Here is a 20,290-nt window from a genome sequence, read left to right as displayed (position 1 = left end):
ACTGTAGGGAAGTTACAGTAGTGTGAGAGACTCCAAGTGGGCCTCAAGTAGCTTACCTAGATAATGGGCTAGGGATAGCTTTCAACCAGTTCTAAACTTAATCGATAGACTTGTGGTTCTAGAGCTGTGCTTAGAGTCAGGTCCTGTCTACAGAAGACTCTAATGTATTTTTTTCCTTCTCACAGGGTCTAAGGAAGCCCACCCTGGAGGAGTTAGACCAGGGGAGGAAAGACATTGTGACCCCCTCCCTGTTCGGCAGTGCTCTGGAGGAGATCATGGAGCGTCAGAGTGAGCGGTTCCCGGAGCGCAGGCTCCCCTGGGTGCAGGTGCAGCTGTCCCAGTACGTCCTGGCCCTGGGAGGGGCCCAGACAGAGGGAATCTTCAGGTGAGTAGTCACACCAGCACACCAGGCTGGGCTGCAGACAGAAGGGGCGGAAGGATGTAGGGGGGCAATGTTGGTGGCAATGGATAAACATAGGGTACCAGAAACGGTCTCTGCAGATGAGGATCCCTCTGAGGTATGGGGTAAGTGATGTTATGGGGGTAAAGAAAGACAGGCGTGTAAATACAGTTTAGCCAAGGTGGCAAACATGGGATGCAGAATAAGGGCCAGATTCAATCTGATCTCGTTTTGTCTGCTATACACGTTTTAAAGGTAATGTTCCCGCTTTCGGGGAGACCACATTCACGGTAAACGCTGAATATGTCGGCTCAATCTGAAATTACCTTTAAATGTCAATCAAGGTATATCGCGGATCTTCCATGGTCCGGATTGAATCTAGGCGTAAGACTGGGTCAGAGGCTTTGCTTCATCAGTAAGAAGCAGTACAGTCAGGGCTGCTCCTGTTCTGATACTCCTGTCCCAGCCCAAGGCCAGCAGCATTACGGGACCCGCCAAAAGCCTCTATCACATTACAGCATCATTGGGCAAAATGGTTCGCAGCATCATCTTGGTATGTGTGCAACAAAAGTTCATCATTCACCTTCTGCTACTATTTCTGTCAAGCCGTCTACGCATCCAGTTGGATAAATCCAACGTATGCACCACACAGAACGCTCTGCCTGCAACTGCCTCTGCAACGCAATGCTGCAATGCAAACACAGTGTTCCATTGGAGATGAATGTACGTCTGTACCAAAACGCAATGACACTGTCAGTGTGATCGAGGTGTGAGACTCCCATTGGCCGGGAGGGGAGCAAGTTAGCCTGAAATTAGAAGAGAAAGGGTCTATGTTAAGTCACTTAAACAAACACAGCATCTCTTGAAGGGGTATACTACAAAGCAGGATCAATGAGTTAGTCAGCTAATTTTGATGACCAACCAGAAATAACTATTGACTTTCTGGTTCATTAAGAAAGCTAAACTTCGATGTGTGTTTTTGGTTGTTGAGTCGATTAGCCCATTCCTATTTCAAGCTCATCTTCCTAATGTAAGAACACTTAGGCCAGTTAGTGCTAACTCATTGATCCTGCTTTGTGGTATACCCTTCAGGACTTATGGGCTTTGGTAAACAAACAAGCCATCTGGTTAAACCTGGGGACGTTAATCATTCACTGACTGGGCTGTGGAGAAGAGGAGAGGACTGCACCCTGTTCTCTCTGATTCAGACTCTCTCCTGGAGCATCCATATAGACGTCTGCAGCTCTGACGACCCCCCTCCCCGGTCTGGCTCAGACTGAGACAGGGTGGTCATCCAGAGAGATGGTAGTTCAAACAAACATTAATATGTTTGACTTTACCAAATGATACATATTCAGACTAAATGCCTCTCACATAACAAAGAGTGAAAATGCACCAGATAAAGCTCTTGCCCTGTCATGCTTCAGATAACATCTAGGTAGTTTTTTCCTAGCCACCGTGCTTCGTGCTTCTACACCTGCATTGCTTACTGTTTGGAGTTTTGGGCTGGGTTTCTGTACAGTACTTTGAGATATCAGCTGATGCAAGAAGGGCTATATAAATACATTTGATTTGATTTGATAACAGCATCCAGTAATTAAAGACATTGTTTTATGCGTGTGTAATGTAAATACAGTGGGTATAGTTTCCCCTTTCTCTCCCATTCTGTTTGTATTGGAGTACGTTTAGACGCAAGTGTTTTATCTGCACACAATCTCTGTATAAGTTCCTCTTTGTCTACATTCTCATCACAGACTGACAGATTGTGGACTGTATATAGAACAAACAGGAGATTGATATGAACAAATGTGCACATTTTTATTTTAAGCCAGTTCAGTTCTCATTTTATGAGTCACATCTCCCTTTTGTCGGGTGTGTGATTTGAAAATTGACAGGAAATCTACCCTGGCAGTTTATTTTAAAAGCCATGCTATGGAAGGATTGTCTTTATTTTTATTTTCTTATTTAGCTTCAGGGTTTATTTATTTTTACTAGACATGGGTCCCTGTGTCAGGGATATGACTGATGTTGTCCTTGTGGCTCTGTGATTTTGCTTAGGTTTTTCTTCTTGGCACAATCAGTTCCCTTGTAATAGATACCTCCGGACGTGTAGCACTGCTGTGTCCATGTCTGCGGATATGAAATTATTTTCATACTAATTATATATAAATGGTATTGCATAACCATGTCCACCTGGGTTCACATATCCCCCATGTGTGGACTAGACCTTGGCAACATGCTAAAGTCATGCTGTGGTTGTCCCTGGGCTGCTTAACGGGGTTGCTGCGCCACCTAGTGGGGCTATGTCACAATCCAAGAACAATGTCAATACTCTCATACAAGTATTCAGTCATATTGAAATAGGAGATAAAGCTATTACTTCCTAGTCTCTAGGGGCTGTTATACTTCTATCTGCTGTGTGTCTCTTCCCTCAGGGTGCCTGGAGATATTGACGAGGTGAATGCACTGAAGCTGCAGGTGGATCAGTGGAATATTCCAGAAAACCTTGGCGACCCCAACGTCCCAGGTAAGAAAAAAATCCCTGTCGTTCAGGCTCTATTTCTCCTCTTTGCTGGTGTCTTTCTTGGGGTGGCAGGGTAGCCTAGTGGTTAGAGCGTTGGACTTTAGTTAGTAACCGAAAGGTTGCAAGTTCAAATCCCTGAGCTGACAAGGTACAAATCTGTCATTCTGCCCCTGAACAGGCAGTTAACCCACTGTTCCTAGGCCGTCATTGAAAATAAGAATTTGTTCTTAACTGACTTGCCTAGTAAAATAAAGGTAAAAAAATCAAATAAATAAAAAATTGAGCAACTATCTATTGCCTCTTTTCAAATATGTGTTGTAAAGGCTGGAAACACTACTGTATATCATGCAGGCTGCACACCATTGTGTATTGAAGGGAGTGTTTCTCTCTCCTCTAGCGTCTCTGCTGAAGCTGTGGTACAGGGAGCTGGAGGAGCCAGTCATCCCTCAGAGCTTCTATAAGCAGTGCATTAGTAACTATGAGGATCCAGAGGCAGCGATCAGTGTGGTGCAGTCTCTGCCTGAGCTAAGCAGGCTGGTGCTCTGCTACTTCATACACTTCTTACAGGTAACCCTCCTACATATAGGCCTCTCGTCTCCCCTCATTATCGCTCTCTCTCTTTACAGGTTTATCTGTCACTTTGTATGTTTTGCAGTTATAACTACATAATAACTGTAGGTTTTAATATAAACACAATTAACAAACACCACATAAATGTCTCTGAGACTCACTTTCGCCCTAAACTCACTCCCTTGCTCTTCTGCAGGTGTTTGCCCAGCCCGTCAATGTGAGTAAGACCAAGATGGACGTGAACAACCTGGCCATGGTGATGGCTCCCAACTGTCTCCGCTGCCAGTCGGATGACCCGCGCATCATCTTTGAGAACACACGGAAAGAGATGTCCTTCTTACGCATGCTCATTGTTCACCTGGACACCAGCTTTGTCAAGGGCATCATCTGAGGAGGCCTCCTCTAGACCGCTCACACCACTCTCTACTGCCACCTCACCCACAACAAGCCCGCTGTTCCTTCACACATGTCACATGTCAACCTTCTCTCTGGTTCACTAACACCACATTCTGAGGACTACAGACAGTGGACTGCCCGGAAAGTGACTGGACATCAAGACAGATTTCCTGCTCTGAATCATCTCGTTTGAGACTTTGGGACAAGCTCACATGTGATGGTAATGGGAGACCGTTCATCAGTTTTAAAGCACACTGCAGGACATACTGTACATACTATATGTATCTCCCCATGTTTCTGCTCCAAACACTGGACCGTGCTGGCGTGAGATTCAGCATATGAAGAGCAGTCACAATAGGAGACTGTGATGCACATTAAGCCAGAGTGCAGGGAGAAATCAAGACAAATCTCATTTGTAAATATGGGTTTTTAAAGGATTACTTCCTGCTATGAGTGCCACATACATATCTGACGCTATGGTCATGAATTATGTCTCGTCATGTGTTCTGAAATAACTAAATGAGGGGAAACCCACTCCGTATTATCACCATTCTCTTTCCTTTATTGTAATAGTGTATTCAAGCAATGTTTTCCTTCTCATTCTAAGTTAATTTGGAATGCTTTTTTGTCTAATTTAATATGAATTCTGTCTGGGTTGACAGAGCTGCAGGATGAGTTGACAAAAAAGGTTTATGCTACTCCTGACCTCTCCACTGGCCTCAGAGACAGGTTCACTCTGGAGGTAAAAACAAAAACATTTATTTCTGAATTAAAGTTTCTCTAGCAGGAAAAATGATTCCCAATCAGTAAGGCATAGATGTGTGTACATGTGTTAGAGATACAGTCTTGGACTAAAATCATTAGGAGCATTTCTTGTAGCACTTTCAGCTGTTTTACTCCAGACACATACAGTGGGCTTATTTCCCATCTGTTCAGAGAAACACAATTATACCTTTGATGGAGCTTGTAAAAAAGCAAAGTTGAGCTATTAGCAGGTCAGGGGAAAAGAATGCAGGAGAAAATGAGAGTGCTGTCGCTGCCTGTAGCTAAAGCCTCACCCACGCCAACAGTTGTGAATTTACAGTGCGAGCCATAGGGAGGGGCCATCTGGCAGTGGTTTGAGGGTCTGAGGTACATTAGTGCCATAGACTGGGAGGAAAACCATTAAGACAAAACACAAGCTGATTTACTATTTTTAGACAGTGTTGCCTAACAAGGACTTTCCTATTCCTCTAAATATCGTGCCTCATGGGGGGAAGAGGGTTTCAAATCCATATTTCAGCTGTCTTAACAGCCTCGCTGTCGCTGTTATATTTAGCAGTGTTGTCAGGGTTTGGGTTTTAGCACCCCACATGTTTTCTCTGTGTCTACCTCATCTTAGTGATGGGCTCTGTGCTGCAAGGCTGTCCGTGTTTGTGGGTGTGTGCGGGTTTGTGTGCACGTGTATGTACGTTTTTGCACATCAGTGTGGGTGTTTGTGTATCGACTGTACATGTGTGTGTGTGTGTGTGTGTGTGTGTGTGTGTGTGTGTGTGTGTGTGTGTGTGTGTGTGTGTGTGTGTGTGTGTGTGTGTGTGTGTGTGTGTGTGTGTGTGTGTGTGTGTGTGTGTGTGTGTATCAGAGATAGAGAAGCTTGTGTTCATACAGCACACTCTCCCTAATTCCTGGAAGCTGGAGCCCCTAAATTAGAGGGTGTGTTTAGCCAGAATAATGTATCTGGAGGCTAGATGGTTGTTAACCCTTTTCTGCAGTCACAGCTTTTACAGCGGCCTCCATTTCTGCTTTACTATTCATCTTTTGAAAACCTAAACCCCCAGGGTTGAGTACTCCATAGCCACATTGGAGGATATACCCAGCTTTCCATCACCTCCAGCCAGCAGGGGCAGTGCTGAGGTGGGCAGGGTGCACAGTGCTGGTATTTCTGGGAGTGCATCAGGGATATACAGTTGAAGTTTACATACACTTAGGTTGGAGTCATTAAAACAAATTTTTCAACCTCTCCACACATTTCTTGTTAACAAACTATAGTTTTGGCAAGTCGGTTAGGACATCTACTGTGTGCATGACACAAGTTATTTTTCCAACAATTGTTTACAGACAGATTATTTAACTTATAATTTACTGTGTCACAATTCCAGTGGGTCAGAAGTTTACATACACTAAGTTGACTGTGCCTTTAAACAGCTTGGAAAATTCCAGAAAATGATGTCATGGCTTTAGAAGCATCTGATAGGCTAATTGACATCATTTGAGTCAATTGTAGGTGTAACTGTGGATGTATTTCAAGGCCTACCTTCAAACTCAGTGCCTCTTTGCTTGACATCATGGGAAAATCAAAAGACCTCAGAAAAAAAATTGTAGACCTCCACAAGTCTGGTTCATCCTTGAGAGCAATTTCCAAATGCCTGAAGGTACAACATTCATCTGTACAAACAATAATATTCAAGTATTAACACCAACACCGTCATACCGCTCAGGAAGGCGGCTCGTTCGGTCTCCTAGAGATGAACGTACTTTGGTGCGAAAAGTGCCAATCAATTCCAGAACATCAGCAAAGGACCTTGTGAAGATGCTGGAGGAAATCGGTACAAAAGTATCTATATCCACAGTAAAACGAGTCCTGTATCGACATAGCCTGAAAGGCAGCTCAGCAAGGAAGAAGCCACTGCTTCAAAACCACTATAAAAATAGCCAGACTATGGTTTGCAACTGCACATGGGGAAAAGATCGTACTTTTTGAAGAAATGTCCTCGGGTCTGATTAGACAAAAATAGAACTGTTTAGCCATGATGACCATCGTTATGTTTGGAGGAAAAAGGGGGAGGCTTGCAAGCTGAAGAACAACATCCCAACCGTGAAGCACGGGGGTGGCAGCATCATGTTGTAGGGGTGCTTTTCTGCAGGAGGGACTGGTGCACTTCACAAAATAGATGGCATCATGAGGGAGAAAAGGATATATTGAAGCAACATCTCAAGACATCAGTCAGGAAGTTAAAGCTTGGTCGTAAATGGGTCTTCCAAATGGACAATGACCCCAAGCATACTTCCAAAGTTGAAGCAAAATGGCTGAAGGACAACAAAGTCAAGGTATTGGAGTGTCCATCACAAAGCCCTGACCTCAAACCTAGAGAGAATTTGTGGGCAGAACTGAAAAAGTGTGTGCGAGCAAGGAGGCCTAGAAACCTGAACTCTGTCAGGAGGAATGGGCCAAAATTCACCCAACTTATTATGGGAAGCTTGTGGAAGGCTACCCGAAACGTTTGACGCAAGTTAAACAGTTTAAAGGCAATGCTACCAAATACTAATTGAGTGTATGTAAACTTCTGACCCACTGGGAATGTGATGAAAGAAATAAAAGCTGAAATAAATCATTTTATCTACTATTATTCTGACATTTCACATTCTTAAAATAAAGTGGTGATCCTAACTGACCTAAGACAGGGAATTTTTACTAGGATTAAATGTCAGGAATTGTGAAAAACTGAGTTTAAATGTATTTGGCTAAGGTGTATGTAAACTTCCGACTTCAATTGTATGCTGAGCATGCAGAACAAGGAGGAAGATGTCATGGACAGAGCCCATACTCTTACGCACTGAACTCCCAAAGCTCTGGTTTAACTCGTCTCCATCATATGCTCTTCTGTGGATGACGGCTGTACATATTCAGTTTGATATGTGAATAGCAGTATGGTCTTTGGTCACTGATTGTTCAAACCAATTAGTTATAACATGATTCAACCATATTGTTAAAAAATATCAACCTAATGTTCCATTCTACAGTAATGTCATTATTCTCTTCATTTGACTTAAATGCTCGTGGTGCAACTCATCAGTGTCATTTTTCAATTTGATAAATAGCCTAACCTTTGACACAATCTTTTTTCGTCCTTGGAATGAGTGTTGATAGTGGTTGTTGAGATGATAGAATAACTTAGGTGTGTGATGTTTACACTGTGTGTGGTTACAGTTACAACATGTGTGTGCACCTCATCCATTGCACTTCTATCTCTAATCCCCGGTCCTCACATGATGGATGCTATTGACTATTGTTGTAAATATGCTTGCAGGTCTTTGGGGTATGCTGTTTGAAAAACAATAAAAACAGCAATGGCAATTGTGATTTTGCAGATGCATTTATTTCATGAAATGATTGAAAAAAATCTAATGGACAGTAAAGAAATGTGTTCATTTTGCATGGATATGAGTATTTAACTCTTAACTTTTGTCTCCCATTGACATCAATATGCATTTCACAGTTCAAGTTTATTTGTGACCAACAGAAACGTTGAGTAGATGGCTAGAGGCCAGCGCTTACGCAGGATTTGGTTCTGGGTGCCATTAAATCTATGTGCTAATGGTAGAATTATGTATTTCACTGCATCCAACACACCCGGACCCTGACACATCTGAACGTATGTGGCCCATAAGCAATAAACGTAAACACAACCCCAACAGCAGCCATGGTATCTCCGTGTTAAAGCACACATACAAACCTCTGGACAGTTGTATGCAGGAGGCCAAGTAAGTATGATAAGCAGACCTGCAATTTAGTCTCAGCTGTATTTTCTAAGTGTAGGTGTTTATGTATAGGACACAATTGTTGCAGGGCCAAATCGCCCTCAATAAAGGGAGAGAAAGTCGATGGGTGTTCTTTACCTTTTCTCCTGTAGGCTCTCCGTGAGGTGAGCCAGTGTGGCCCCGTCACATTCCAGGTAGTGTGGGGGCCTTGGATTTTGGTGTGTGAAACAGGAGTTACTTTGACTGTTGGTGTCTCTGTCTCTGTCACATCAGCTGTTTTTGTTCCTTGTTTGTTGCAACCTGCAAGCACAGCATAAGCATGCACAACCCCATAAGGATACAGCTCAAATTATCTACAGGTTTTCTGTAAAGTATTTGAAAACATTAATGAATTCTGCATTATGCCCATTTAATTAGCTAGCTCGCACAGTGACTAAAACACAATCAAAGGAAAATACAAAAGCACATATTTGAAGTTGCTTATAACACACTATATTGAGAAGTGGCTGGAAATAACATCTAAAATAACACACTTATGATCAGTGGTTAAATTGGGATTTGGGAGGTGGAGGGTGATATGATTTACTAGCCTAAGTAATATGACACTGACAAAAGCACATATTACAGCATACAACAGGTCACGGAAGTGAATGACAATAAAATGATGCTGACATCTAAAATGTAATTTCCCCCTCCAGAAATGAGCCCAATAATATATTTGTCCATATTATCAGGAAGGTGTCCTATTTAGCAATAATCATTATCACCTAATGTTGCCCACCTAATGCAGAATAGTGGCTAGAAATAAATAGGGGTTTTCCATCTGCATTTATCCCAAACTCTAAACATTAGACTCTCTTGTTGCTAGTTAGAAACATATTGATGATTGAATGTCCCCCCAAAAAAACATTCCACTGGCACTCAGCCAATCATGTACTGTGAATATAATGTAGGCCTACCAGTTACACCTGACCCTTGTTACATTTATCTGCGGTCTTCCATGTGTATTCATGCCACATACAGTGCCTTCGGAAAGTATTCAGACCCCTTGACTTTTTCCACATTTTGTTATGTTACAGCCTTATTCTAAAATGGATTTTTTTTTTTAACCTGGAGCAATCGACAAAGTGAAAACAGGTTTTTAGACATTTTTGCACATATTAAAAATACAAAACAGAAATACCTTATCTAAGTATTCAGACCATTTCCTATGAGACTCAAAATTGAGCTCAGGTGCATCCTGTTTCCATTGATCATCCTTGAGATGTTTATACAACTTCATTGCAGTCCACCTGTGGTAAACTCAATTGAATGGACATGATTTGGAAAGGCACACCTGTCTATATAAGGTCCCACAGTTGACAGTGCATGTCAGAGCAAAAACCAAGCCATGAGGTCGAAGGAAATGTCTGTAGAGCTCCGAGACAGGATTGTGTCGAGGCACAGATCTGGGGAAGGGTACCAAAAAATGTCTGCAGCGTTGAAGGTCCTCAAGAACACAGTGACTTCCATCATTCTAAATGGAAGAAGTTTGGAACCACCAAGACTCTTCCTAGAGCTGGCCGCCAAGACAAACTGAGCAATCGGGGGAGGTGGTCAGGGAGGTGACCAAGAACCTGATGGTCAGTCTGACAGAGCTCTCGAGTTCCTCTGTGGAGATGGGAGAACCTTGCAGAAGGACAACCATCTCTGCAGCACTCTACTAATCAGGTCTTTCTGGTAGAGTGGACCGACGGAAGCCTCTCCTCAGTAAAAGGCACATGACAGCCCGCCCGGAGTTTGCCAAAAGGCATCTAAAGACTCAGACCATGAGAAACAAGATTCTCTGGTCTGTTAAAAACAAGACTGAACTCTTTGGCCTGAATGCCAAGCAATCATGCCTGGAGGAAACCTGGCACCATCCCTATGGTGAAGTATGGTGGTGGAAGCATCATGCTGTGGGGTTGTTTTTCAGCAGCTGGGACTGGGAGACTAGTCAGGATGGAGGAAAAGATGAATGGAGCAAAATACAGAGAGATCCTTGATGCCTGCTTCAGAGCATCAAGGACCTCAGACTGGGGTGAAGGTTCCCCTTCCAACAGGACAATGACCCTAAGGAACACAGCCAAGACAACGCAGGAGTGGCTTTGGAACAAGTCTCTGAATGCCCTTGATTGGCCCATTCAGAGCCTGGATTTAGACCCGATCCAACATCTCTGGAGAGACCTGAAAATAGCTGTGCATTCAACCTGACAGAGCTTGAGAGGATCTGCAGAGAAGAATGAGAGAAATACAGGTGTGCCAAGCTTGTAGCGCCTTACCCAAGAAGACTTGATGCTGTAATCGCTGCCAAAGGTGCTTCAACAAAGTTCTGAGTAAAGGGTCTGAATACTTATGTAAATGTGATATTTAAGTTTCTTGTTTTTAATACATTTACAAAAATGTATAAAAACCTGTTTTTGCTTCGTCATTATGGGGTGTAGATAGACAAGAAAGAAAAAAACAATTTAATCCGTTTTAGAATAAGACTAGTCAGGATCGAATAGAATAAGGCTGTAAACGTAACAAAATGTGGAAAAGGTCAAGTGGTCTGAAAACTTTCCGAAGACGCTGTACATCATGCAGCTGCTTGAAACTCCAGTTCTAAAAACTCAGGTTAAAAAAAAAAAAATTTTTAGGCCTACTCATTAATTGAATTTTACAAATATGTGTAGCCTAGTAACACTAGACATCTCTGTGATCCTCAATTAACAGTGGCCATCAGAACTGCTTTCAAAGGTGTGTTTTCCGACTGCATTAAGAATGAGGTTTAGAAATTCTGTAGTTGTTCGATGACTGGGCATGCATATTTCTCTCCCTGTGCGGCTCTCGCAACAGACACAGACAAAAATTGGCTATATCGTAAAAAATGTGTTATTAAACATTAGGCCAGACAACTTGATTTACTGTTTACGGCAAAGAACCACAGGCTGAAATAAAACTTTTGTATTTACTTATCAATTTTGAGATTTGTTTGTATTTTGGTCCATTAATTTGAGTATTTTCAAAAATATATATAAAAATGTTGTCACGGATCCCTCCAGAAATGTCATTACACACACCTGTCCCCTATTCCCACTTGTTAGTATTTGTATATATGTGCCCTTTGGTTTCCATTGGGGGGTCGATTATTGTTACAATGTCCGTTGGTGCGTGTGAGTACCTGTGCTGTGTGTTTTGGCTTTCGTGCCATTGTGGATTGCGCAGATGATTACGGGTCTCGTCCCGTGTGTATAATCATTATGCACGTGTGTTATTTATTCAAGGTACTCCTCACTCTTTTGTTTAGGGTTTCTACCCTGTGTTTTGTTACGTGTTTGTTTGGTCTTCGTCCCTGTGCCTTACACGGCACGCCGTAATTTGGGTAAAAAATAAAAAACTATAACGCATTCCTGCATCTGTCTCCCGAATCATATATACCAACGTGACAAATGTAAAAATAAATAAATCAAATCATATCAAATTACATTTCTCACATAACATATATTATAGATATTTAGCAGATGTTATTGGGGGTGTAGCGAAATGCTTGTGTTCCTAGCACCAACCGTGCAGTAGTATCTAACAATTCACAACAATACACACAAATCTAAAAGTCAAATAATGGAATTCAGAAATACATAAATATTAGGACGAGCAATGTTGGAGTGGCATTGACTAAAATACAGTATAATCGACGACAGTATATCCATATAAAATGAGTAAAGCAGTATGTAAACATTATTAAAGTGACCAGTGATTCCATGTCTATGTATATAAGGCAGCAAGCAGCCTCTAAGGTGCAGGGTTGAGTAACCGAGTGGTAGCCGGCTGGTGATGGCTATTTAACAGTCTGATGGCCTTGAGATAGAAGCTGTTATTCAGTGTCTCGGTCCCAGCTTTGATGCAGCTGTACTGACCTCGCCTTCTGGATGATAGCAGGGTGAACAGACCGTGGCACGTGTGGTTGATGTTCTTGATTATATTTTTTACCTCTCTGTGACATCGGGTGCTGTAGGTGTCCTGGAGGGCAGGCAGTTTGCCCCCGGTGATGCATTGGGCAGACCACACCACCCTCTGGAGAGCCCTTCGGTTGCGGACTGTGCAGTTGCCGTACCAGGCGGTGATACAGCCTGACAAGATGCTCTCAATTGCATTTGTAAAAGTTTGTGAGGGTCGTAGGGGCCAAGCCGGATTTCTTCAGCCTCCTGAGGTTGAAGAGGCGCTGTTGTGCCTTCTTCACCACACTGTCTGCGTGGGTGGACCTGTCCGTGATGCGTACAGAGGAACTTGAAGCTTTTCACTTTCTCCACTACTGTCCCGTCAATGTGGATAGGGAGGTGCTCCCTCTGCTGTTTCCTGAAGTCCACGATCAGCTCCTTCATTTTGTTGACGTTGAGGAAGAGGTTATTTTCCTGGCACCCATCCACCAGGGCCATCACCTCCTCCCTGTAGGCTGTCTCATCATTGTTGGTAATCAGGCCTACTACGGTTGTGTCATCTGCAAACTTGACTGAGTGATGATTGAGTTGGAGGTGTGCTTGGCCACACAGTCATGGGTGAACAGAGGGTTCAGGAGGGGGCTGAGCACGTACCCTTGTGGAGCCCCTGTGCTGAGGATCCGCAAAGTGGAGGTGTTGGTGAGAAAGGGGTGAGGTGAAGAGAAAGTTTCTGCAAGCAATTTACAACCTGTCGTTAAGTCATAACAACTGACCACCATCTTCCCCTCCCCTCCCTCTCCTGTGGAGAGTCTCCTGAGTCTGCACAACTCTCCCAGGACCTAGGATCAAGAGAGACGCTCAAGTGTTTTAGTACTATATCTCTTGACACAATGATGCAAATAATCATGGCCTCTAAACCTTCAAGCTGCATACTGGACCCTATTCCAACTAAACTACTGAAAGAGCTGCTTCCTGTGCTTGGCCCTCCTATGTTGAACATAATAAACGGCTCTCTATCCACCGGATGTGTACCAAACTCACTAAAAGTGTCAGTAATAAAGCCTCTCTTGAAAAAGCCAAACCTTGACCCAGAAAATATAAAAAACTATCGGCCTATATCGAATCTTCCATTCCTCTCAAAATTTTTAGAAAAGGCAGCAACTTACTGCCTTCCTGAAGACAAACAATGTATTCGAAATGCTTCAGTCTGGTTTTAGACCCCATCATAGCACTGAGACGACACTTGTGAAGGTGGTAAATTACATTTTAATGGCATCGGACCGAGGCTCTGCATCTGTCCTCATGCTCCTAGACCTTAGTGCTGCTTTTGATACCATCGATCACCACATTCTTTTGGAGAGATTGGAAACCCAAATTGGTCTACACGGACAAGTTCTGGCCTGGTTTAGATCTTATCTGTCGGAAAGATATCAGTTTGTCTCTGTGAATGGTTTGTCCTCTGACAAATCAACTGTAAATTCCGGTGTTCCTCAAGGTTCCGTTTTAGGACCACTATTGTTTTCACTATATATTTTATCTCTTGGGGATGTTATTCGAAAACATAATGTTAACTTTCACTGCTATGCGAATGACACACAGCTGTACATTTCAATGAAACATGGTGAAGCCCCAAAATTGCCCTTGCTAGAAGCATGTGTTTCAGACATAAGGAAGTGGATGGCTGCAAAGTTTCTACTTTTAAACTCGGACAAAACAGAGATGCTTGTTCTAGGTCCCAAGAAACAAAGAGATCTTCTGTTGAATCTGACAATTAATCTTAATCTTGCTCCTACCTATCTCTCTGATTTGGTCCTGCCGTACATACCTACATGTACGCTACGGTCACAAGACGCAGGCCTCCTAATTGTCCCTAGAATTTCTAAGCAAACAGCTGGAGGCAGGGCTTTCTCCTATAGAGCTCCATTTTTATGGAACGGTCTGCCTACCCATGTCAGAGACGCAAACTCGGTCTCAACCTTTAAGTCTTTACTGAAGACTCATCTCTTCAGTGGGTCATATGATTGAGTGTAGTCTGGCCCAGGAGTGGGAAGGTGAACGGAAAGGCTCTGGAGCAACGAACCGCCCTTGCTGTCTCTGCCTGGCCGGTTCCCCTCTTTCCACTGGGATTCTCTGCCTCTAACCTTATTACAGGGGCTGAGTCACTGGCTTACTGGGGCTCTCTCATGCCGTCCCTGGAAGGGGTGCGTCACCTGAGTGGGTTGATTCGCTGATGTGGTCATCCTGTCTGGGTTGGCGCCCCCCCTTGGGTTGTGCCATGGCGGAGATCTTTGTGGGCTATACTCAGCCTTGTCTCAGGATGGTAAGTTGGTGGTTGAAGATGTCCCTCTAGTGGTGTGGGGGCTGTGCTTTGGCAAAGTGGGTGGGGTTATATCCTTCCTGTTTGGCCCTGTCCGTGGGTGTCCTCGGATGGGGCCACAGTGTCTCCTGACCCCTCCTGTCTCAGCCTCCAGTATTTATGCTGCAGTAGTTTATGTGTCGGGGGGCTAGGGTCAGTTTGTTATATCTGGAGTACCACTCCTGTCCTATTCGGTGTCCTGTGTGAATCTAAGTGTGCGTTCTCTAATTCTCTCCTTCTCTCTTTCTTTCTCTCTCTCGGAGGACCTGAGCCCTAGTACCATGCCCCAGGAATACCTGACATGATGACTCCTTGCTGTCCCCAGTCCACCTGGCCGTGCTGCTGCTCCAGTTTCAACTGACCTGAGCCCTAGGACCATGCCCCAGGACTACCTGACATAATGACTCCTTGCTGTCCCCAGTCCACCTGACCGTGCTGCTTCTCCAGTTTCAACTGTTCTGCCTTATTATTATACGACCATGCTGGTCATTTATGAACATTTGAACATCTTGGCCATGTTCTGTTATAATCTCCACCCGGCACAGCCAGAAGAGGACTGGCCACCCCACATAGCCTGGTTCCTCTCTAGGTTTCTTCCTAGGTTTTGGCCTTTCTAGGGAGTTTTTCCTAGCCACCGTGCTTCTACACCTGCATTGCTTGCTGTTTGGGGTTTTAGGCTGGGTTTCTGTACAGCACTTTGAGATATCAGCTGATGTACGAAGGGCTATATAAATAAATTTGATTTGATTTGATTTGGAAGAGAGAGAGGGTCCTTTGATCCATAGTCAGGACCATCATGACACTATATATATAAAACATGGGTTTGAATAAGAACCGTAGGAATACAGAGGTAGCAATTCAAAATGGTCTTGCTCCAAGGCCAATTAAGCTACAAGACCAACTTTAAAACATTCAGGCTATCACATTCTTTAACACTTTTATAAACTTATAGCTATATAAATGTCTACAAATCTGCATAAAATAACCCACCAACAGTAACTCTTGAACCGTTCAAGCTAGGAACACCAAACCAATTTTCACGTATTCAGCCTTTCATATCTTCAAATTCTCTACAACATTTGTCAACTATATCTGTTTAAATTAGCATAAAACAACCCACCAACAGTAACTCTTGAACCGTTCAAGCTAGAGAACTAAACCAACTTTTACACGTTCAAGCTATTCTTACTACACATTCTTTAAAATGCTTAAAATGCTTACCATCCTACCGATCCTCGACTTCGGCGATGTCATTTACAAAATAGCCTCCAACATTCTACTCAACAAATTGGATGCAGTCTATCACCATGCCATCCGTTTTGTCACCAAAGCCCCATATACTACCCACCACTGCGACCTTCTACGCTCTCGTTGGCTGGCCCTCGCTTCTTACTCGTCGCCAAACCCACTGGCTCCAGGTCATCTAAAAGACCCTGCTAGGTAAAGCCCTGCCTTATCTCAGCTCGCTGGTCACCATAGGAGCACCCACCCGTAGCACGCGCTCCAGCAGGTATATCTCCCTGGTCACACCCAAAGCCAATTCCTGATTGGCTGCCTTTCCGTCCAGTTCTCTGCTGCCAATGACTGGAACAAACTGCAAAAATCTCTGAAGATGGAGACTCATATCTCCCTCACTAGTTTAAGCACCAGCTGTCAGAGCAGCTCACAGATCACTGCACCTGTACATAGCCCATCTGTAAGTAGCCCATCCAACTACCTCATCCTCATACTGTATTTATTTATTTATCTTGCTCCTTTGCACCCCAGTATCTCTACTTGCACATTCATCTTCTGCACATCTATCACTGCAGTGTTTAATTGGTATATTGTAAATAATTCACCACCATGGCCTATTTATTGCCTTACCTCCCTTATCTTACCTCATTTGCACACACTATATATAGACTTTTTCTACTGTATTATTGACTATTTGTTTGTTTATTCCATGTGTAACTTTGTGTTGTGGTATGTGTCAATCTGCTTTGATTTATCTTGGCCAGGTCGCAGTTGTAAATGAGAACTTGTTAACAACTCGCCTACCTGGTTAAATAAAGGTGAAATACAAAAATAAAAAAATAAAAACAGTTGTTGGTTAGCTAGCTAGCAAATGTTTACCATTTGCATTGACATGAAGTCATTCAAAAGATTAAAGGAGATGATTCCTCACATGGCAGTTTCTTGTCATTCTTCCTAGTAATCTGATCATCCAGAATCACAAAATCCGCTGACTTCTGCCTCATGGAAGCACACACATCGTTTTTGTGATGTTGTGAGGTAACCCAACTATTGTGGCTACCATTAAAACAGGGTTGCCAACTTTTGAAGAAAGTGAGACTTTGTGATCAAATACCCATACTAACCGTACTATTTGTGACGTGAATTGATTATATAGTATGATAATTGGTCATAGTATGGATGTAGTTAGTATGTCAAAAGTTCCCAGATTCGTACTAGATTTGCCAAAATACGAAGTATACGTTCAGTGGACACTATTTCTGTACTTTTAGGGCCCATAATGTAATTCTTCAGAAAATGTGCGTGACTTCACAACTTTTTCAGTTTTGAAGAAAATGGATGAAAATATGCAGCCAAAGTCCAACAAGAGAAGATACAAATTCATTGCTTTAACTATAGTAATTATGTCAAATGTTAAGAAAATGTTGAGCAATGTAATAATGTAATAACTTTTCAAACTATTTTCATTACACGTTATGTTGGCAGACAATTTGCTAGCTACGCTATCCTTACGAACCGCATAGCATTACAGCAGTATGTACCGGTATGTTAGCTAGTTACCTAACGTTAGTTGGCTACTCAAACTTGCCAGGCAGTATATTAATTATCGTTATCTAACTAACAACCCAACGTTGATTGACTTGATTATTTACATCATTCTTAGCTAAGTGGTATAGTTGTTGTGCGTTTCAATGGACATTGTTAATTCTGGCTATCGACTCTGCTTTCAGAGCAACACCCATTGAATATGGCCGGTGTCAGTAAACATCCGCAAAAAAAGCGCAAATTAAATTATTGCCAACAGCACAGTTACATTCACCAACGCTCTGGATAACATGAAACAGACAAACTAGCTATGCTAGGGCGTGAAAAATGATCAGAGTGAGGTGTTCCCTCATTTGTGTCTGGAAGTAGCTAGCCAACGTTAGCCAGTTAGCTTGGGTATATGACTGCCGTTAAATCCTCGGATCAACCCTACTCCTAGGCCAGAGAGTCCATTGTGTGCTTTGAACGCTCCAAGAGCAAAATGCTCTGAATTTACGAACAGACAATCTGACAATGCTCTGGATTTACGAACAGACAATCTGACAATGCTCTGGATTTACGAACAGACAATCTGACAATGCTCTGGATTTACGAACAGACAATCTGACAATGCTCTGAATTTACGAACAGACAATCTGACAATGCTCTGGATTTACAAACACCCAGACTGCACTCAGGCACTCCAGATTAAATTTACGAACACACCTGAAATCATAAAACGTTTAGCTAGTCATTTGTTATGCTAACAAGCAAGCAAGAGGTTGCATAGAAACAGCATCAACTTCCAGTAGACAGGTGAAGCTCTAGAACACTCAACTGAAACGATAACATTAATTTACAGTATACTAAAATGAACTAGTATGTAGTATATACTCATTAAGTATGTAGTATACGGTATGTTAGTATGGGTATTCCAATACAGCCATGCCTAGAGTGGGGTCGAGGTGTCCTCCTCCAGGAAAATGTATTTTTACATGGCTTAGGCCGAAAAAAAATAAAACACAGGTCAGGTGTACTCAGAATGCTTTGAACATTAAAGGGACACTCAAAATTCAACGCCTTTGTTACTTTGCGATTTTGGGGGGGATGAGATTTGAAGTTTTAGGTGGTTTGACACTTTATTCAGACAGTAATGAACTTAGATGGGGAGACAGGGAAATGTGAGTAACAGTGGGAAAGTCTGAAGCAGGGATGGATGTGTATGTGTAAAGCTGTATGTGCTGGCAATGTTACCACTATACCATGTGTCAAACTTATTTTCGCATGTACTTGATTGATGAGTTACGATCACTAATTAGTAAAGAACTCCCCTCACCTGGTTGTCTAGGTCTTAATTGAAAGGGAAAAAACTAAAATCTGCAGACACTAGGCCCTGCATGGAATGATTTTGACACCCCTGCACTACACCAATGATCTGCACAGGAAATACTAATCATAAATAATAAATAATAGATAAATAATAGATTGTAGTTTCCTTGTCCATAGACTGCTTTCAAAGTAAGGATACAAACATTTTGTATTTTGTCATTTTGGTGAACTACTGTATCTCTTTAAAATAGGGCTGGAAGAAAATCCTGCTTCCCCTCCAGGAGGGTTGGCCACCCCTGATCTAAGTTTCCCAAGTGCTGGGTGTTTGAAAATGTTCTTGTGACAATTCATTTCTCAAAATCGCCCAACCTTGAAGAAAAATGATCAATTATGAATTATCAATATTCAGGTGGTTTATGCCTACTAGTTGAAAATCCTTGCCATCATCTTACTCTTCATAGACAAAATGCTATGTTTTTATGAGTTATGAGTCCCCCTAACATTACAATCTCTACCTAGCATGTGCACAATGCTAAAATGTCAAACAGTATATTTGAGGCCTGGGGCATTTAATATCCAATGCTTAGTTGTAGGACTTATTAAAAAGTGTCCATGAGAGGCTGCAAAAATACATAGCCTCATATAATTAATTTTCAAAGACACAAGCAGGCATATCAGATTTGAAATATGTGATTTCACTGGCAAATTTGGGAAGACGTGGAATAATAAAATACTGTAAATGTGGGGAATAACAGTAGTGTTTTTGCTGACAATCACACTAATTACCCTTTATTTTAGACCATTGTTATGAATTAGAATTGTTCTACTGATCAGACTAAATGTATTAAATTGATAATAACATCTCCTGAAGACATGTTGACAAATCTGCCCCTACACCTTAACCACGTATCATTTCTAGTCATGTTGAAGAGATTAAAAATATTCCTGGAGTGATTGATGCACGTCGGCTGAACTCAAGTGCAGTTAGGATATATCAACTACAGAGTCAGAGCATTTATCCCAATACCAATGCAGTGGGATCATTGTAAAGCTTTTGGCCATGTTTCATGTTTCAAGTGCAGAAGGGTGAAGCCGAGATGTCCAAGATCATATTATGTGTTATAGAAGTGATGAAAATGTGACATGTTTCAATTGTGGTGGGAACCATGAAGCCACGTCTTTTAAATGCCCCACAAGGGTGATAGAGAATGAGGCATCCAAAGTCCCAAGGGTGTGAATGGTGCATTTGAAGAGTCCATGGTGGTGAATAGGCCCCCACTGCAGGCAGTAGGCTGCAGGGTTTGCCTTTCACTAGCAGGATCCTGACATTTTAAAGGTTAAGAAGGTGGACATAATAGCGATGGTGATAGACGGAACTGCCAAGGTGGAGAGAAGGTCCAGGAATATAGAAATCATTGTGGAGGCGGCAGAACGGTTCCTGGGGCTGAAAGATTTATCGGAGATGGAGTTACATGGAATATTGTCACAAGCCCTAGAGC

The 20,290-nt window shown here is 42.6% G+C and overlaps 1 protein-coding gene across 5 annotated transcripts in view; it reads left to right on the top strand.

The window, feature by feature from the left end:
- Positions 1-8,010, top strand: part of arhgap46b (Rho GTPase activating protein 46b) — a 106,267-nt gene extending 98,257 nt beyond the window's left edge. For all 5 annotated transcript variants that reach the window (XM_035761735.2, XM_035761736.2, XM_052482745.1 and 2 more), the window contains 4 exons: positions 186-385; positions 2,836-2,927; positions 3,322-3,491; positions 3,691-8,010. In XM_035761735.2, the coding sequence (XP_035617628.1) occupies positions 186-385; positions 2,836-2,927; positions 3,322-3,491; positions 3,691-3,885 (657 nt within the window). In that variant the 3' untranslated portion in view covers positions 3,886-8,010. The remainder of the gene's footprint in view (positions 1-185; positions 386-2,835; positions 2,928-3,321; positions 3,492-3,690) is intronic.
- Positions 8,011-20,290: the final 12,280 nt, after the last annotated feature.

Source organism: Oncorhynchus keta, chromosome 28, assembly GCF_023373465.1.
Source record: "Oncorhynchus keta strain PuntledgeMale-10-30-2019 chromosome 28, Oket_V2, whole genome shotgun sequence".
NCBI lineage: Eukaryota > Metazoa > Chordata > Actinopteri > Salmoniformes > Salmonidae > Oncorhynchus > Oncorhynchus keta.
Note: the sequence above shows the minus strand (reverse complement) of the source record. Positions and strands in the feature narration are given on the sequence as shown.